The sequence below is a fragment of the Aristolochia californica genome, unplaced genomic scaffold (assembly GCF_029961685.1).
Source record: "Aristolochia californica isolate CCGP_79_NKW_82.1479 unplaced genomic scaffold, dmAriCali1.0.hap1 SCAF_9, whole genome shotgun sequence".
Taxonomy (NCBI): Eukaryota; Viridiplantae; Streptophyta; class Magnoliopsida; order Piperales; family Aristolochiaceae; genus Aristolochia; species Aristolochia californica.
This window is the reverse complement of record NW_027182290.1, coordinates 5,853,027-5,874,726: the sequence shown is the minus strand read 5'-3', so window position 1 is coordinate 5,874,726 and position 21,700 is coordinate 5,853,027. Positions and strand designations below refer to the sequence as shown.

The window sequence follows — 21,700 nt, the reverse complement described above, 5'->3', positions numbered from 1 at the left end:
GTTGCTAATCCTCTCTTACTATGCTTGCACCTCATAATTAATTCGATATTTTTTGCTACCAAATGACATGTACATTAATCTATCGTAAAGGCAAACTTCCAATTTTGGCCATGCAAGGACTTACGCCACTCAATTGGCTATGCAAACTAATTTATGTAGTTCTATCTTTCACAATTGTAGCATGTTGAATTTAGGATCTCATGTTAATAAACTAAACGAGCAGCACAAGAGAAGTGGAAACCGAGGAGAAAGAGAGAAGAATGAGAGAGGGCCGAGTTTGGAGAGAGAGGGAAGGAGGATTAGGGTTAAGTGACGTGCTTAATCCTCCCTCTTAGTGTGTGTTTATAATAATGAGAAGAACAATGATTACATAAATAGCCTTTACCATAAGAAGGGAAGAAAAGGGACAAAAATCAAAGATAATTTACACCATGCCACTATACTTTGAGTTTATCTTCCAACACTCCCCCTCAACCTGGGGGAAAGAAAACGTCTTAGATACCTAGTTTGCCGCATATAGCGGTTTGGATCTTGGATATGAATGGTTTTGTAAGTATGTTTGCCGCCTGTCCTTGAGATGAAACATATCTGAGAGATAAAATACCGGCTTGAAATTTTTCCTATACGAAATGGCAATCTACCTCAATATGTTTTGTTCTCTTGTGGAAAACCGAACTTGAAGCACTATGAAGGTTGTTTGTTTGTCACTATATAATTCCAAAGGGGCTTCTTTGTGGAACCCCAAATCAATAAGGAGGGATTTGATCCATAGAAGCCCTGACTGCATAGGTCATAGCTCTCTATTCTACTTCAGCACTAGATCTCCCAACAACATTCTGCTTTTTACTTCTCCATGTAACCAGGTTTCTTCCAACAATAGTACAATACCCAGAAGTGGACTTCTTATCATCAGATGGTTCTGTCCAATCTGCATCCTCAAAACCTTCAATGTTGAAGTGACCATGATTTTTATAGATAAGTCCCTCCCCTTGAGCTCCTTTTAAATACCTCAGGATTCTCTTGAGAGCTTGCCAATGGGTAAGTTGTGGTTTATGCATATACTAACTAACCACACTTACTGCATATTATATCCAGTCTAGTCACTATGAGGTAAATAAGTTTTCCCATGAGTCTCTGATATTTACCTATATCAACATCTTCACTAGAGCTTGCACATAACTTTTATGTTGGCATCCATAGGAGTATCTGTTGGTCGATATCTCATCATCCATGTGTGCTCAAGTAGGTCAAGAACACACCTCCTCTGAGATAAGACGGTCATATGCTTTGACTGGAAGACCTTAATACCCAAAAACATATTTTAGAAGTGCAAGATCTTTTGTTTTGAATTCATTGTATATCTTCTCTTTTGACCTCTTTTATATTGTCTGCATCATTACCAGTCAAGAAAATATCATCCACATAAACTACTAGTAATACTCTTCCCTTTAAATTATTCTTGATAAAGACAGAATGATCTACTGAGCATCTGTTGAATCCAAGCCACAACATTGTTTGGCTAAATTTATCAAACCAAGCCCAAGGAAACTATTTTAGGCCATATAGAGATTTCCTCAATCTGCATACCGACTCCCCTTCAACCACAAAGCCAAGTGGTTGATGCATATAAATTTCTTTCTTAATATCGCCATTTAAAAGGCACTCTTCACATCTAATTGATATATTGGCCAAGAGGAATTTGTTACGAGTGATAACAAGATTCTTATCGAATTTAACTTGGCGACCAGGGAGAAAGTCTCCTCATAATTAACTCCAAAACACTGATTATGCCCCTTTGCAACTAGATGGGCGCTGAAGGGAGCCATTGAACCATGTGGATTGTGCTTGATTGTAAAATCTCATTTATAGTCCATGGGTTTGTTTCTAGGAGGAAGTGGAACCAAAGCCCAAGTATGATTCTCATAAAAGGCATTCATTTCCTCTTGGATGTCTCAGAGTCTCCTAATATTATTGTGGGACAGATAAAAAGATATAGATGCAAGAAATTGATAGCAATAATAATAAAATTTGATATAGGATGAGAAGTAGAGGGCCTAGTACAAGTCTTAAGTTCCTTTTGAAGAGTTATGGGCCTAGTGTCCAATAGTGGACATAATATAAGAGGGGAAGATAGACTTACCGGGAGGATCCCTGTATTGGCCGATGGTTCAGGGGAATGAATAGAGAGATCAGCATCAAGGGGCCCAACGTGCTTTGGAGCCAACGGAACAGATGAAAGACCCGGAAGAAAATCCTTTCAGGAATAAAAAGATGTATCTTCAAAAATGTTACATCTGACAATTAACTTTCGAAGAGAAGGGTTATAGCAAACATATCCATTTTGGCTACGAGAGTAACCCAAAAAAAAAAAAAATACACTTAATAGCCTTGGGGTCCAGCTTACTTTTCTGTGGGGATGTGACATGAACGAGACATGTACAACCAAAGGCCTTCAAAGGAAGGGGAAAAGGGTCCTCATCTGGAAATAACAAGGAATGTGGGGACTTATGACCCAAGTATTGAAGATGGTAGTCTACTAATAAGAAAATGGAGTAAAGAAGGCCACGAGCTACCTTAAGGAGATTTCGATTTTTTCTTCCAGCTACACCGTTTTTTTGAGGGGTGTAAGCACATGAGGTCTGGTGGATAATGTCATTATCCTTACAAAAGGGTTGAAACTCTCATGAGAGGTATTCTCTGGCATTACCAAAACGAAGTACTTTAATTTTTTTACTCAACTGAGTAGAGACCATGGCATAAAATGATTTAAAAATAGAAAGGATTTCATACCTATCCTTGAATAAAAACAATCATGTAACTTAAGTAAAATAATCAACAAATGTAACGAAATACTTAACTTTAGACATATTCAAAACACTTTCTGGACCGCATACATCCGAATGAATCAAGGAAAAGATAACAACACTTTTAAGTTTAGCTCAAGGAAAGTACGTAGTCCTCTGGTATTTGCTTAACTCACACACTTCACAATTCATTGCAGATAGAGTTTTCGAGGAAGGGAACAAATGTTGAAGTGATGATGTTGACGGATGGCCGAATATGTTGTGCCATAATTGTGTCTCTATCTGAGAAGCAGAAACTGCAATGTATTAATGGCATCCGTCAATCACCAACTTCGTTGCTTGATCCTGGAAAACATAAGAAGAAGGTAAGAATGTCATAGAACAATTAAATTTTTTTGTTAACTAACTGACAGATAAAAAATTTGATGGGAACTGAGGAACACATAAGACTTCAAATAGCTTAAGTGTGGGAGTAGCAGAGGAAAATCCCTTCCCAAGAACTTCGATTTGAGATCCATCTACTACGGTAACAAACTTTTCTGGTAAGCATGGATACATGGAATGTAAAAGACTATTATTATATGTAATATGCTCGAAGGCCCTTGAGTCGATAATCCAATATGAAGAGGAGGAAGTGGCAGAAATCATACCTGAGACAGTGGCAGTAGTAGCAGTAGTGGAGAAAAATGTAGAAGTAGATACCATCAAAGTCTTCATCTTTTGTAATAGTTCAAAATCATCATCTAAGTCTGTCTTCTTTCCTTTCAATCACACGGTTTTTCCTTTATTTTTTCTAGTGTTATTAACAGAGGCCTAATTAGCAGTAACCCAGTGTGGTTTGCCATGAAGCTTCCAACAAATGTCCACTAAATGATTTAATCTTCCACAGTGAGTACACACCCGATTATTAGTCCTTGAAGGACCAAAAGTAGCTCTACCACCTCTTCTTTTGCCTCCTCTATAATTTCTACCCATATTCATATATCCTTCAGCTATCAATTAAAGAATATCCAATCCTTATATGAACAATGTCAACCCAACAAGGGAAAGGTTCACCAACCCGAGGCAAAGATGAACCAACTCAAGAGAAGAAAACCAACCCAAGCTTAACTAGCATTCATCATCAGTCATGCATCAAATAAAGATTCCACATGCTGGCCCATATCATGTAAGGTAGATCTCATGCCTTTTTTAAACACGAAACAACTCTTAAAGGACCTATCAAATCTCAAGGTACTTTAAAATGGAACCTTAAGTTGAGAGAGAAAGAGAAATAAAAAGGCAATCCAAATCCAGCCTATCCTTCCTTAATCATGCACTTAAACAGATAGGTAATTGTCTCACGTCCTGATCATACCATTTATCAAAGATTTCTAATCCTCCTCAATTAGGAAATAATCTTAAACCACATCAAATCTTAACAGATCTTAAATAAGAAAAGAATCCCTTTAAAGAATAAAACTTTCTTTCTAAATAAAATGTGCCAACTTGCAATGAATGATCAAATCTTTGACTTCCTTCTTTCCTTAAATAAATTAGGAAATATATTCTAGATAATAAATTGATATAGGAAGCCTTCAAATGAGTAAAAACAGCAACTTCCTTCCAACAAACACTTCCATCTCGGCAAGTTCTAAAGAAGAAAATTTGCCTTATAGGTAGATTGTGCCTACTTGTGTACTCAAATTACAACTTGACTTACTTTTTCTCCTTGAATATTTAAAATAAAGAAATCCAAAGAATAATTCAACTATTGGAAGGGAAAAAACGTTGCAAGGACCAGCAACATCTTCAAGAAAAAATCCTCCTCTCGGTAATAACAAAAAAAATAGTTTTAACCAAACTCTAGAGAGAGCAAATCGCATAGATCACAATATGAAACATCCTTCAACGAATTCAAACATGCTTCTAATCATGAAAATCCACAGATACAGCAGAAAACTAGTGAATCTTGATCCAATATATAATTTTCAAGGAGAAAATTCGAACTTCTATACTTAAACCGAACACTTAAAACCACTCGTTTATCAACTTGCATGATTCAAAGGCAAACAACGCACTGAAATTTATTGCTGGAACATATGGCATGTTGAAAGACATAGACAAAGTTAAACTGTTCCTAATCCAAGTCATAATATTTGTATTTTACAAAGTAGCCCAAAAAGTACTTATCTTAATCATCTTCGCTTATAGTAAAGGGCGGAAGGTATGGGAGAGTATAGTATAGCTTTTCAAAGAGATGGTCTGGTTTAAATATTAGCAATGTCTTACAAAGTTTTAAATATTATTCTTCACAACATATAGATTTTAAAATCACCCAATCCAATGAACTCACCGAGAATGGAAGCATTCAGATTAAGCACAACAGAACTGCACTGCAGATAGAACCAAGACTATAATACATTCATAAAACCTGCACATCGAAGTGATGAATACATCTCTCTCCAGCCAGTACTAATATGGAGGCATCCCAAATCCTTCAGATATGAAAAACTAAATGAGAAAGGAAGAGCTGAGCTACGTAAGAATATCATGCACACACCATTACAAAAGAAAGCTTATTCAATTTAGGTCTCCATATCCCCAAAATATCCATGAAATCCTCTCAGTATGATCTATGGCTACCAGGCTTTGCTGCTGATGATGACGACGACTTGGCTTTGGCAAAATCAACCAGATCTTTGAATAGGTTATCCTCAGGCTTCACCTGCCTGTTGGGTGGAGAGGAATCAAGGCCATCTGTAATATTCAGAGAGAGATTCTGAGTCCGACCAATAAGTCCATCATAGGACCCAGAGCCCCCTGATAAAGCTTGCTGCTGCTCAAAGAATTGCTGCCTCTGGCTGTATTTTGATGGAGGAGGTGGCAGGGAACCCGTTGGAGTGTCCCATGGAGCAGGGGGAAGCTTCTCAGCAGACTTGGCCCTTGGAAGGCTAGATGGGCTCGCATTATTTTCATGAGATGGAGGAGTTGACACATGTAGGCTTGGTGTTGATGGTGGGCTGAAGTCGTTATTCTGTGTTGATGGTGGGACGAAGAGTAAATCATTGGAATGAGGTGGATATTCTGTAGGTTTTGAAGGTACAGGTGGATCTTGAGATCCATACATTTCTCCACTAAGGTAATCAACTGCTGTACCTTCTGTGGAAGGCCTCTTGGACGACGGTGGTGGAGGCAGCAGTGGACTGACATGTGTCTGTTCAGGCTTAGCATTGGCAGACTTTCTACCTAATCCATTATCCCTCGAGGACCTGACAAATAACAGTCCCACATGCGAATAAAATACATGAATAAAGCAGGTTCCTAATGCCTTCCTCAAGATACAGAGAAATAGAGAGACAGAGAGAGAGCAGGAGGCATGTACATGTGGCATCATCTAAGAAATTTTCATTTAATTGCAAAAAAATATTAACTAATTTTTGTAAGAATGTTAATATTTAACAATTTAAATCACCAAGGGACAGCAGGTCAAGGAAGAGAAAACTCAAACTCGAGCATACTTTACCTGGGAGCTAGTTGAGAGAAATCATCTTCAGACTCATCGTCCTCATGGTTGACATTAACAAGAGGTGGCACATTTGGACTTCCTGTTCTTGCATTTAAATCACCTACAGCACTGGTAGGCGGTTTTCGTTTCAATAAGTCGTCATATTTGCAAAGAACCCGCTGCAAGTCATCATTCAATGTCAGACCTTGACAAAGAAGTTCCTCATTCCTGCACGGCAATTAAACAGGTTCAGTTAGCTTAAAGGTGAGAAAAAAATAGAACCAATCATATAATTAATTAACAGCAAAAAAAAAAATCTTTTCAGAAGAAAAAAATTAGTTAACAACGGATCAACCAGTTCCTCATATACATACGTTGTATCATTCACAAGAAGCATGACGCGCTTTTGGTAAGACTGACACTGGTCAACAAGGTCCATAATTACTTCTTGCTTTAGACCCTGCACAAGAAAGAAGCAGAAAATAAAACACAAGAACAAGTAACTAATTTTCTTTTCATTCTTAGGTGTTTCCATTCCATGCAACGTTTTATAATACAAGCAATATACTTTGTATGTTTTATTAATTTTTATTAAACTTTGCTCTGGTTGTCCCAGAGCCTTTTGCACTGCCTTTCTTCTTTTCATAAAATCTGTCTGTTTTAAAGAAAAAGACAAAAAGAAAAATAGCAACACTCAAATTTTCATTCAAGAATGAGATCATATAAAATTTTCTCAACTTACATTTCAGTGGAAAAAGAGAAGTGCTAATCTCAACAAGAACCCCTTCTAAGAGCGAGTTAAGTGCCCCAAGCATACTCCAATGACCAAACAAATTAGAACTAATATTGGTTCATACAGTTTGAATGCAAGCGACTAATAAAAGAGATAAAAATACAAATCATACCAATCTGAGAAACTAAAGACCGAAAATATCTTGAATAAATTCTGCTTGGAAATGACTACAGCTAGGAAGTTGAAGTAGGTCGAGATTCCAACTCCACATTCACAAATTTTACTTTTTTTATTTAACTCAACCTAGCTACACAGTAGATATACTTTCCATGTCTTTCTTTTCTCTCTTCTCTCTTTTGATGCCCCATATCTCCTCAAGCCAACAACTATCCTCACACCAAAAGTAACAAAGATTGAATTCCATAAAGCTAAAGTTTTAACAACTATTTTATGAATTGACATAATTGTAGGGCAGTGACTAGGTTATGTTCAAATCTCATTTCATGAAACAAATTTTCTTAGTCCATACACATGCTCTTCTTAGTGTTTAAATCAATTTTTAAAAATTAATGAACTCTGTCTATACACATATTCTTTTTAGTGCTTCTAATCAATTTTTGAAAGATAATCACCTCTGGCCTGCGAGGGTCCAATGCGCTAAGCACTTCCATTAAGACATCTGCAATACCACGAGCATTCTGAATTTCCTCTAAGCTGCAATAGACAAGCTTGTCAATTGAGGCAAATGTGAAGTACGAGAAGCTACAAGAATAGAAAATGCGTATACAGAAAGCATATAGGAAATGCACATGTGTTGCTTGGAATTGAAAAACACCTAAGAGCAGAAGCATCTGATTGGAGAGAGGCTTCCAGAGCAGGATCACCATAGACAGAAGGAGCATCAGAATGGTGTGTGATAGGTTGAGATTGTGGAGGAGTAAACAAAGGTACACTATTCTCTGCACGTGGTGGGTATTCTACTCCAGCATGCTGTCAATTACATCAGAAATATATTTATATAAGGCTGATATTTGATGGAAGCCAAAGCTTGAACAAATTACAAAATTAACAAACATACACCAGGCTAGCTTGCAAGGCAATGCAAATCTCAGAAATTTTTTAAAAACAAAACAAAAATAGTAAGTAAGACACAACTCTATTGACCAACAACAAATTACTGGAACTGAACAAAGTGACTCATCAAGAATGAGCAAAAACAGCTATGAAGGTAACTTTCTATCACAGAGCAGAGCATCAGATTCAACAAATCCGACATGCAGACAATACAATTTTTAATGCACACGGCACGGAAGATGTAAGTTTACTTAATATATAAATCTAGGATAGGAATATAAGAAATATTAACAATCTAATATGGCCCAGAAAACAAGACCAAAGAGAATCACAAATAAGCTGAGTAAAAGTGCAAACTATCACCTTTAGCTCTTTATAGGCAGCATAGTACTGAGGATACCTCCCATTAGGACCTCCAAATGCCTCTTGCCAGGTATCTAGCAGAATCAATATTTTTTCTCTCACATTTAAATCAGGCTGCAAAGCAAAAATATTAAGAAATTATAGAATAGCACAGATTTAATAACAAGAACCATAAGAAACATGGTAGTTGTAGATGAATTTGTAAATACCAAAGAACTGAAAAATCAAAATCAGATAGAAACCTCTTCTGACTAAAAATTTGACAAGAATCAGAATTGAGAAATGTTGAACTAGGAACTATTGAAATTCATAAAACAAAATAGATTACATCGAATCAACCTGCCTCATCCTGAGCCATTTGGAATCAAACAACTCTAGCAAAATGTTAATAACCTTTTTCATTGTATTAAATAACCATTACTCTCACGTCATCTGTTGAATTTCTAGAAAAAAAAAAATACTTCACTGACTTGTTGTAATGTGAGAACAATAAGCCTTTATTTACAATAAAGTAAGCAAGTAAAATCCAAACACAATTAAACTATCCTTGTCCCAGTTACACCCAAAGTTAAACACTAAAAGATAAATCTTAGTATAATTTAACAATTGAACATAAATAAAAGACTAACTTAACTACAACACCTTTAAACTGAATCTCTTTTGTGAGACCTCCACCTATGAGACTCCTACAAGACTCCACCATATTAATTCTGGCTCTATAAAAATATTTGTTATGAGAGTCATGTATGATTCTTCCATACCTACTCCTCAGCACTCACCCTCAAGCTGGAATTTATTACTTCAACTTGCAATAAAAAAAAATTTTGGTCTTTAATCTTTTATTGCTGAAAAAAAATTCTTCATAGATGCAAAATCTTCATCTTTTGTTCTCCCCCTTTCTTGAATATTTTTGTCATGTAAAAATTACCACAACATGTGGAACAAAATACCTCTTTCTTATACTTCTTCTTCTACTTCTCCCCCTCAAGCTAGGGATAAAAAGAACATAGAGACCCAGCTTACAAAAACACAATATGGGAAAAGAATATCACTCCTTGTCCTCAGCCATGGATGCTTAACAGAGATCATCGTCATTGTACATCGTGAATAACCAAATTCCAATTGAAATGAAATTTTTAGGAGGAATCAATGAAAGGACATCAATTCAAATCCTGGATCTTCGAATTGAGAGAGATAAAAAATTCCCACTATTTCTTAGATTCATGGACCCAATTTAAGTATGACAAAGCTCCGTACACCGGTCAAAATGGTCATAATCTGAAACACACTCCACTCAATTTTAAAGGCAAAAAAACAGATCAATTTTAAAGTACAAAAGAAGAAACTAATCATGTTTTAAGGGTAGTTCAAACACAAATCACCTCTTGAGTGAAGAACAAAAGACTTGACTCAAGTTGGATGTTTGACACACACCTATACTTTTTAGGTAGCGAGTTTAGGCATTGCTCTGAAATGATAAAAACACAAGACGATAAACAGAAGAAATACTAGAGGAAAACAACTTTAATAAAAAGGAAGTGATGCACACAACCAAGTAACAAAAATGCAAAACTTGAAAACAACGTCGAAGCAAGATATTGGATACCTTGAATGAGCACATCATGGAGTGATTAAGTTTGACCAAAACTTTCTGATTGGAAGAGAAATTTAGCTAAAAAACTAGGATTCTAGGAAAAAAAGAAACTCAATGCACGTCAATTCATGGAGAGATAATAAGAGAGAAAAAAAGAAAAGGAGAGATCTTTAGTAGAACTGACTTTTGGTACTTCTGATATCGATATCTCTCAAAATATAGCTCAATTCACAAATGGCTTGTTGGTCAAGAAACTAGATTCAAAATCTTTAATTTGATACCCAATTTGACATAAAAAGCTTTGTTCTTAAATCTGTTATGACCGATTGACTTGCTTCATTTTCTAGCATAACCTTCGACAACTTCAATGAGAGTATCTCATTCTATATAAATCAGATTGACATAAAAGTTTATCCTTTTGAAACTAGACTACGATATCTTTCATTCAAGTATAATATCGCTTCATGAAAAATATTTCTTTTGAGAGAAAGAATCTGATAGATTTTAGACTGCAATCTGGCCAAGCTACGAACTCTTTCTTCTTTGACCAACATGGCCATTGACTCTTCCGATATTGATATCTCCCTCTAGAAAACTCAAATCGAGAATTGGTTTGATAAGTTAGAAAATTGACTTACAGATCTTTCTTTTGGCATATAATTCTTCATATAAATTCTCGTTCTTGATGGCATAAAACACTTCAAAGATTGAAGCTTTTAGTTGCTACTCGAACCTCTCTAACTATCTGACTTTTGATGCTTCAAATATCAATTTCTCTTTGTAGAAAACTCTGATTGTCGAAATTCATTTTGCTTTGGAAAGTTAACTCAAAGATTTTTTCATCCATATATGATTTTCAATATGAAAAATTCAATATGGAGGTGCAAAAGCCAAAGAAATAACGGGTACTAGGACAAGATAGAAAAAAATAAGGTAGAATATGAACCTAAACTACTAGAGATGATAAACCAAAAAAAGATCACATTATCTTTGTGGGTTGACCGAGTCAACTCACAGAACCCGCAATGATACCATGTTGAATTTCTGGAAAAGAGAAATACTTCACGAACTTGTTATAATTTAAGTACAATGAGCCTTTGTTTATAATAGAGGAAACAAGTAGAATCCAATTACAATTAAACTATCCTTATCCTAGTTACACATAAAGTTATGCACTAAAAGATAAATCTTAATATTATTAAACAATTGAGCATAACTAGAAGACTAACATAACTAGAACACCTTTAAACTGAACCTCCTGTGAGAGTCCTGCAAGACTCCACCACATTAATTATGGTTCTGTGAGACTTCTTGTTGTGAGAGTCATATAAGACTCTTTCATACCTGCTCTTCAACATCATCAACAACATCATCAGAGCATTTTCCCAACAATGTCAATATTAGCTACTTAAATCCTTTGCACTGCTAGGTCACCCTGATCGAGTCTGACCTAACTTTCATATTCATGTCATATTTAGCTACCTCCATTTCTATCTTGTCATTCAAGTAACATTGATGCTGCTTGATCTGTGTAAAACAGAATGTTTTCAAAAAACACCATCACACTCACCTAGTAGAGGTACTTAATCTGCCATGAACTGTTTGTCCTTACTCTGCATCACATACCTACCTAAATAGTATCAGCCATACCATCTTCATCTTTTGTAACTGCTGTTGTTTTATTGGCAACAATCACCTCCATAAATCAAGGCTCTTCTGACAGCAGCTTGTTAAATCATGCCTCAACCAAAATCGCTAAACACCTTTACATAACACTCCAAAAACTAATCTCCCCTTCAGCAACCAGCATTATGTTTTACAACCTCCCTTTCCCCTTCCATAAAAATAAGCCAAGCTGGGGGAAAGAAAGTGTGCACTATAACTTGGCCTCAATCTACAACAAAGACACCTAATTTCTCAAATTCTTTGGGGAGAGGTCTTTCTCTTGATTTTCAAAATAAAATCACTGCACATGTTATCAGTCTTGAAATGGTTCATCATGGAATCCTTCAATTCTAATGTATCACTCCACATTTCTGTCTTCCTTTTTGTTCTATGTATATTAAAGAGAGATAAAATAGGTTCAAATTGGAAACAAGCAGGGACCGGGAGAGAACAATGAGGGAAGGCGGCACCTGCAGAGATCGTGATGGCACCGATGATCCCAGTATGGCTGCTGACCTGCGACGAAGCTGGGAAAATTTGTGGCCGGGACGGACGTCTCCCACCACACTGAAGATGGTTCCGGCCACCGTGCTACCCCAATATCTTTTGGCAACCCTACTTTTCTCCCCCCAAATTGACGACCATGGTTGGCAAATTGTTTCTCGCCGACGTTCACAGCGGCAGTGAAGAAAATCTTACTTGGCGGATAGTCGTGCCCCCCTCTCTTTTCACTTTGGTGATTCTTCCTTCACCTTCAGCAAAGTTTCAAGTCACTCTGGACCTGCTACTTACCTCACTGCCCACAATGGCGACAGATCCGCTTTCATCTCCATCTCTGATGCTGCCGGTCCATCTTTCCTAAAACTATTTCAGTCCATTACCATAGGAGATCACATTCAATGCATTACAAAGGAGCTCTGGTCCGGGAACTTTGTTTTCTTCCTCACCATCTTCAAACACCACACTACCTGGGAATGCAAGATTACACAATGTCGACAAGGTGTCATAATGGGCAGAATCTACCTCCCCAAATCCTCCAGCTCTGGCTTTGGTTGGAATTCTTTCGCAGCCACTTTCCATGACTTCCTTCCCACTACAACCAGTAACCCCCCTCTCCTTCCCCTCCCTCCACTGCTTGGGCGCACAGACATATTCCCAGCTCTCCCTGAACCCCTACTTCAACTATCCCCAACTTCCCACCCAGTCCACCATAGCCCATGTCCCACCCCTCCTTCCCATCACATCTCCCTGCTACACATTCAACCCCGCCCCACACTCTCATTACACCCACAGTACCATCCCACAAGCACTTAACAATCACCCTACAAACTCAATCCCTCACTGACGGGTGCCAACGGCTTCAACACTCCCCGGTAATCACATCCACTCTGCTGGATGGTTCTCATATTGCTTCCTGGTTTTCCACAAAACTTGGCCTCCAGACATCAATCTTGGCTCATCTGGTTCTCAACCCCCTCTGATATGTTGGCCGCTGCATGCCTCTCCACTGCCTAGGACTCCGCTGTTCAAACAATCACACATTGGTCCCCATCCCTCACCCAACCTTCCTTTGGCCAGTGGATTCACATTTGGGACTCCCTGTCAAACTGACAGGAATCGACTCTCTCTGCCATTGCTACCTCTTTTGGACACACCCGACAATGTCACCATTCAGATGGTTCGTCTTGATTTTGCAATAGTGTTCATCATCTCCTCTGCAATCTGGTCCACTCACCAATTCATTTCAATTGAAGGATTGTCGCCAGAAAAATTATCTTTGATGATCCCTGCTCCTACCCGATACCTACCACCACCACCACCGGCCAATGACCTCCCTCCCCACTTCCCACAACAGCCACCGAGTCCCCTTCACGTGGGCCAGTCAACTCAGACAGGTCCCAGCCCCGCCCAAACCCATATTCAAACTCAAATCAACCTGACACCACCTGCCCCCCTGACACCTCAGTCCCAACAAGCCGAAACATCATGCCACCAAGCCACATCCCAAATTCATCTCCACCCGAGCAACTGACATGTTCCCTGGCTTCAATCTCCAATCATCATTCAAGGGAACTAATAGATCTTCCCTAATGAATTTAGATTTCCTTTGGCTTTGAGACATATCCGAATTGATTTTGACCAGCTAAACTCTCAGAAATAATCAAAGTCGAATCTTTTCCCTTAGAGCTTCCAGACTCCCTTGAGGGGGTGATTATTTCACCAGAATCAACCTTAGACACCAGAAAAGGCTAACATCAGCCTATACAGGGGTGACTCTAGCAATTAAGCCCAGTATTGGGCTGCGCACCAAACAAGTGAGAAAATCCCAAGCAGATGACCTCCTTAGGGCACTAACCAAATATTAAACTGCTCTAAAGCAAAAGAAGTCATCAACACTAGGGTTATGGCAAAGAAAGAACACAAAAAATCGTGTTTTTGTTTACCAATCAAAACCAAACCTAGAAATCCCCTTTCAATGAGTTCGCTGGCTTCAATTGAGAAGGAGAAGAGAGCCTACACGCTTGTAACCAGGACCTACTGCTCTAATACCATGTGAAATAATAGAATAAAGAAGATTGAAGAAGAGAGAAAGAGAGAGAGAAAAAAAAAATGAAGAAGCCTGCATGAAGAGAGCTAAACCCTAAACCTCTTATAACTTAAGTAAGAATCAGAGTACAAAGACATAAATACCCCTAAACACTTAATTCCTTATAACTCCCACTCTACACTTCCAAAATACATGAAAATGAAATTATAGGGACAATTAAACATGATGTAGTACACTATCTAGCAGGTAATTGCAACATAGTCCTTCATACTGTTTTCTAACAATTTAAGTTGGTAATTGCAACATAGTCCTAATCTCCCTCAACAAGTTTTTCCTGCTATAAATATATTATAGTCACAAACATGCCACAATTCCATCTTATCTTTCATGTTTTTAATGAAATATAGAACAGCCAAAATGGATCTCATACAAATATAGGATGAACGAAAAACAAGTGTAAAAGAGATGTAACCCAAACATGCATCATTTCAAAAGTTGAGTTAGAAAAGGGGGCATCTACCTTCATGACTTTTTTTTTTTTTGAATATGTAGGCTTGACCATATTTCTTTGTGCTTAGTAAAAATTACCATCTAGGACACTCCCTAATTACATGGCCTATTCCATTCTAAGTCAGCACTATCAATTTTCTTCACTGGAAGTAGATTCCCTCTTCTCATATGCAGGTCCCCTCGGCAACTCAGATTCAACCTCTGTGGAACTCTCTGGTCTTTTGCACGGACTCAAGATCTTCTCTAGCCACCTCTCTGACCCCCTTCTTATTGAAGGCGATTCAAAAGTAGTCATCAATTGGTGTGCTAACCATGGTCACCACCCCCCCCCCCCCCCCCCCCCCCCCCCCCGCAGCGCCATTGGGATATGTTCAATGAAATTTTTAATTTATTTTCTAATTTAAACTGTAAATGGAACCACATTCCGCGCTTTGCTAATCACCTGGCAGACTCTCAGGCTAAAGCGGGTGTGTCTCTCCAACACTTTGTTGTGGAGTCAGGCCCCCAAAGCTAGGTTTGTATTTTTTCCTTCCCTTGTTTATCAATATATGCACTTTCATAATAAAAAATAAAAAAAAGATTCATTCGTATCTATTACTAAAAGACATTTCTATGCACCATGCAAGACAAAAAATAGATAAATCCAGTAGAAGTAATGATTAATGAAGACAGCACATATGCACCTTTTTCTTCACAATTTTCACCATTTCATGTAAGATATCGCGTTCAACAATCTGAAGGTACACATTCTCCCCACAGTTTTTGCTGAGTGTCTCTAACACCTACAATCATGACAAAACATTTGTATGAGACAATTTGTGTGATGCAGTATATACAAGAGAAATACAGAAGGTAATTATCTATAAACACAAATTTGGCATTTGGAGAACATGGTTACCTTGTCAAATACAAGACAACATTTTCATGCATAAGAAAAGTAAGGTCCTAATCATGTGGATTTTAGAAAAAGCACCCAATGATCAAAAAGTTCAAGACCTTTTATCAACCACAATGACTGAAAAATCCGATACTTAATATTTAAAGACCAATCCCAAGCCCGAGTAAAAGAAGAGGTTGCAGCGAGTGAGTTGGAATACAAAATATGCTCAACTTGTAGGTTAGGGGAAAAATTTTAACAAACAAGAACAACAAAAAGAAAATTCAGAGACCTTAACTAGATGGAATGGAATATTATCTTTTCCCCATTGATGGTTTTTTTGTAGCAAAATATCCAAAAGAGAAAAATGGAATATTATCTTTTCTCCATTGTCAAGAAACGAAAGACATCTATTCAGCTACTGCTTGAAACACCTAAATGGTTGCTTGCCAAACTCAGTGAACTCTCCCGCAACTTGGCTGATTAGTCACGATTTTTCTACATCCCAGTACACAGGAGGGTATTCACACGTGCCTTCCACCAATCTCTCACAGGAAATGCCAACACATGTCAGTTGATAATTTTGGCACAGTCAAGATGCAAGATGAGCCAAGTCAGTAATTATGAGACTGAACTACCTTTTTTTCTTTGTTTCTAAGCTTTAAGATTTCCAACCAGCTTCTTTTATTCACAATCACATTTTCCAATCAAATCCAGCTTCAATTTTCCTTCTAGTTCTTCCATCCAATACTTTTCCACTGATATTTTCCAAATGAAACTGCTTTCTTCATCTCCAAAAATTAACGCACTATGTAACCAGATACAGCAAGAGAAGTGGTAGTAAATCATGTGGAAATCATCAAGAGATTTTCTTCACACTTGTTTTGAGGCAAATTTTCTAGATCCATCAAATTCATTCATTTTTATGTTCAGCCTTAATCAGATGCCAACCTCCATAAATTACCCCAGGCTGAATTATGCACTACTCATTTTAAAGTAAACAAGAAGCCAAGACACATGATCCATTGCAACCTCAGTTCCACCATATAGACTCCCAACTAGAGAGCAAACTGAGAGGCCCAATTATACCCTTTCATTTTTTGGAGGCACTAAATCTTTCAATGATGCATCAAACCTTTCTTCCAAAAATTTTGAAATTTCCAATGCAAAACATGCAATGCTGTATATCATAGAAGTTTTTCATCTTTTATTTTGTGATATTTTTTCAGAAATTTTTATTTTTTTTCTGGCTGTGATGGACTATCCCATTTTCAGCCAAGACATTTTTCTTGTGGCTGAGACAGTTCTTTTTCTCTATGGAGACTCCTCATCACAGCTGAGACATCTTGGCTTTCAGACACTCTTAACATAGTACCTGGTTCCAAGTTGGACAACCATGCCCAGGTGTTTTGCTTCAGTATCAAAAACTCAAATCCTATGGCATAACTCTTTCTTTTTTTTTAAATGATGCTGAATTTTATTAAGAGAGCTCAAACGAGCAGATTACAAGAGGGGAAGCCTTCCCAAACAATGAGAGATTGCTGGGAGGTTCCGAATTTTGCCAATTTAACTCTTTCAAAAACAAAAAAAACAAAAAATCCTATGGCATGAAGTATACGGTTTCTGCACTCATGTCTAACCATCACCTAGGTATGTCATAAAGAATATTTTTTTGTGTGAATGATATGTCACCACGAATCTTTTGGATTTCCAAAAAAGTAAAGACTAGAGAATACTCACAAAGAGAGCCAAAAGTTGTATTTTGGGATTTTTACTTGCTAGCCGCTTCTTAAGTGCCTTGAGGGCATCCTTTGCCTGCCTGCACTCCCTCAAATCAAAAAAAGGAAAAAAAGTTAATAGTTTATCTTCCTTTTCTTTGCCATTTCAAAAGAAGATCAATTGAAGCCATTCACCTATACACCTTCATCTAAACACTTTCTAACAAACAAAAAAAGGATAATGTGAAATAACATTTCAAGGTACAGTAAAAAGACAATCTAGATAAAAAATTTGAATCATATATGTCACAATTCTTTTGATATTCTGAACATTCACACAAATCTAGCATACTATGCACATAGAGTAGACAAACTCAACCAGAATTTCAACAAAGGAACACATTCAACACAAGGCCTTTGAACCCAAGAAATGCAAGCCGAAGACAATCTAGATAAATTTTTTGAATCATATATGTCACAATTCTTTTGATGTTCTGAACAATGACAGAAATCTAGCATACTATGAACATAGAGTAGACTAACTAAGCCAGAATTTCAACAAAGTAACACATTCAACTCAAGGCATTTGAACCCAAGAAATGCAAGCCATAGCCATCAAGTCACGAAGTCAAAACTAGGTTTTTGCTCCAACTTAAAAGTTTTCTAACATAAAAAACTGAGAAAATAGAAGAAGGAACAGGAGTTCAAGAGCAAATCAAATAACTTAGTTATAAGTTTGGCATAATTTCCAAGCAATTAATTGTTTGATAAGTAAGACCGAAATAAATTACAGAAGACAATAATAAAGTAAAAGAAGAACATGCTCATCATCAGAGTAATTGGTCAGAAGACTTAAGTTCCATAAGGAGGTATGTTTTCATTCTCTATCACCAGTAGATGACATCTTAGATAGTTCTAGATAATTGACAAAAAATTGGCAAATATTTAGTATGAACATGAAGATATCAAATGAATAAAGAATCAAAGCCTTCTGAGCCAATATGAAAAGATCGGAAAACGTCTCTTCCTTCAGACATAGTTTTTTTTCAGTGAAAAGGAAAAGGAATCATTGACTGCATAAAGATATATAGAAGCAATGACCTATGAAAGATCTTCATTTGGCATTCATCTTGTTATCATCATCACCATTGTTGCAAGATCCTTCTCTCAGCCCAACCTGTATCAGAGCTATCTTCCTCCCAATTCTGTTCTATCTTTTTTACATTGACAGATCCATCCACCATTGCATCTTTCCTCATACTTCTGTCATTCAATTTCCAGTATCTCTCTATCTCTCACTGGTCCATCTACCCACATCACCAATGGCCGTCTTACCGGTGAATATTCAACCTCAGTCTTACATGCCCAACCCATTCTAGACTACTCTCTGTTATCTTTAATCTACTGCTTCCACTCTATGACTTCCCTAATATATACATCTTAATATATACATGTTTTTCTAATTTTTTGCCAAACATCTATCTCAACATTCTTTTACCTGCCACCCTCATCTTTTTGAGGAATTTTTTCTTCACTGTCCAAAATCAAAACCTGCTAAAACAATGGTTGTCAAACAGCCATCTTATGAAAATTTGTCTCAATTTGTTTTTCATATGTATTGCCCAGCTAAAATGACAATTTCCCATCTTTAGTGGCATCCTTTAGTTCCATGAAGCTGAAAACGAAACCAGATGTCAACTTTATGTATTAACATGATTTCAGCTGTTTATACATTCATAAGTATTGCTTTCATCACCAAAAACCAATTTCTTCAGTCTCCCACAGAAGTACTCTCAGAAGCTTTCATCACCAATTAATGATGCAAGCTGAAATGGATCCTAAGGACATGGAAGGGGTTAGGAATGAAGACAATCATGTTTCACAGAGTGTGTTGTAGTCGAAGAAACAGACATTGCAACTTGGTATAAAGAAGAAACCAAAGAAACAGACATTTCAACTTGGTATAAGGAAAAAACCACAAATATTTTGTGGCATCTTTCCTAACTGCAATAAGCCTGTTTCCAACTTCCACACCACCTAATGCACAGTAACATCCATTTTCATGTAGACTCGGTGAGGTAGACAGTTTGGTTAAAATGCTAAATAGGGAGCTAAAAATCTCAAAAGAAAACAAGGGACAACATGATCAATTTAAAGAGCTGGGAAACAAAATTCAAAAGATCAATTCTCAAAAAAATACAGCCAAGAAAAAAGTGACATTTTAATCGAAGAACATTTGAATCTTTTAACCTTCACACAAGGTCAACAAAAACAAAGAGGTGATTTCCCTCATACAATGGTATTTCCATCATTTAACTTCAGTCAGCAGAGTTGTTTATGTTTTCTTTTTTTTTAAGGCTTTCGGTTAATTAGCCTGTTAATTATTAACTAAGAAAGGCATCTTTAGAGTTTTAGTCAGAATTTTGAGAGGCAAAGGTGATATTTTGTAAGGAAATAGAAGATTGTTGGGTTTGATGAAATTTTAGACCTCTCCCTCACCTCAGTTAAAAATTTTACAAGATAAATGGCTTGGATTAACAAACTCTAAAACAGAACTACGACAAATCTTTGTAGATAAGATTCCAATTGAAGTGCAAATTTGCTGGATTTAAGTTTGACTTACAGATGTAAAGTGAAAACTCAGTCTTTAAGGTGTATTTTATTTACATTTATGCAATTCATTTTCCAGACAAACTTTTATTCAGTGAAAAGATAATCGATAGTACAACACAAAAACCACACAGCTAAAGTCAGAAGTAAAAAGAAAGAGAAAGAACCATACCCTGGATCCGTATTGATGATGTCACATATCTCAATATTGATGGCCCAATCTGGACCAATCAGCATGTCACTGGTGGCCCTTTCCACGCAAGCTGCAGCATTTGCCATATGTGCTCTTGGTTCCACTAGTTTCCTCTAGCAACAATAAAACTTGAAGGTGAGCTAAAAACTTTTTTTAACAAATACACTGAAATGGCAACGGCACAAGCAAAGGGCCTCAATCAGAATAAGTGCTCTTAAGACCAAAGTATTAATTTCCAAAGACGCCCACTAATATCTTCCTATCCACATGAGCAACATGGATATGTTAAAAAAAAAAAAAAAAAACAAGCAAATGATTCTGACCGATTACTAATGCCAAGAGTTGTGATCTAAAAGTGTAATTTTCACATACTCATCGACAGAATGTATTCCTCGGCCAGTATAAAAGTAGAATAAACATCTGAATTCTATTATGCACCCGAAATAAGGATATCTAATTTCTCACAAGCCATCTTATTGCCCTTGTCGAAACACTTCTCTCTCCGATTAGCAGAAACGGAAAAAAAGAATTCGGCCATTTCTTTGATCACTATTTCACTTATTTTTCCATTTCACAGATGAATCAACAGGAAACACAGAGGAATAAAATCATCTTGTCACTAGAAGTCAAGAACTGATCAAAACCATAAAATAATTAACCGAAACACCTCTCACCAAGAAGCAAATAACAAGATCAAATCAATCAAGTCAACTAAAACAATAAGAACCCACTTCTCAGCTCTCCTCATTTCAATCAAAACGATTCCTAACACAAACCCATCAATCGAAAGCAAGACAACCACGTATACCCGATCAAAAGTCCAGAAAATGAAAAATACCTGACACCTCAGACAAAAGAACTAGAGAGACGAAGAGAAGAAAGCTCTGGGTATCTGATAAGTCCTCGTTAGAAGACAGTTCGTCGACCTTATAAAAAAATCTCTAGTACTCGAGGAAAGTCCGCATTTTTGACTTGTGGAGTTCTGGTTTTGCCTCTTTTTACCTCCGAATTCCTCGTATTTTAATATACAGAGATAAATTCCTCGTATTTTAAGCTATAGCGATATCATTTGACTCCCCTCTGCCAAAATGCCTATAATACGCATAAGGCGCGTGATACGCAGTCCCTCCTCGCGGACCAGGCGACCGCGACGACTGGCCGCCTTTTTGTGGCTGTCCTGCGGAATGGACTGTAGATGGTTCGGGCCTGTAGACCTTTCGGGGTGACCCACAACATTGATCGGTCAAAGCCGGCGCACTTCGATGATAGTATTCATGTTGAAGAAAAAATTGAAAATCATTTGAGGGCAGAGGGAAAAAAAATTCTGGTGTAGCCTTTCGTGATCTTAATACGAGTACGATCACAGAAATATCTTATGTATTTTTTAAAATTTTAGAAATATAAAAAAAAAGAGAGGGGAAGAGCTTCCCTTGCCCTTTTTTTCTGGTGGAGGGGGAGATTGTCCCGGCCATGTTCCTCCCTAATTTTCTTTGTGAAAGGTGTTTCTATTTTCCAACTAAGAGG

The 21,700-nt window shown here is 37.2% G+C and overlaps 1 protein-coding gene across 1 annotated transcript; it reads right to left on the bottom strand.

The window, feature by feature from the left end:
- Window positions 1-5,188: 5,188 nt before the first annotated feature.
- LOC137941773 (TOM1-like protein 4) lies at window positions 5,189-21,211 on the bottom strand. The gene is made up of 10 exons (XM_068787349.1): window positions 21,015-21,211; window positions 20,156-20,289; window positions 17,396-17,474; window positions 15,462-15,560; window positions 8,462-8,575; window positions 7,860-8,014; window positions 7,657-7,738; window positions 6,666-6,751; window positions 6,310-6,519; window positions 5,189-6,055 (listed from the first exon to the last, which is right to left on the bottom strand). The coding sequence occupies exons 2-10, from the start codon at window positions 20,260-20,262 to the stop codon at window positions 5,410-5,412; spliced, it is 1,578 nt and encodes a 525-aa protein (XP_068643450.1). The 5' UTR covers window positions 20,263-20,289; window positions 21,015-21,211; the 3' UTR covers window positions 5,189-5,409.
- Between the last annotated feature and the right edge of the window lie 489 nt (window positions 21,212-21,700).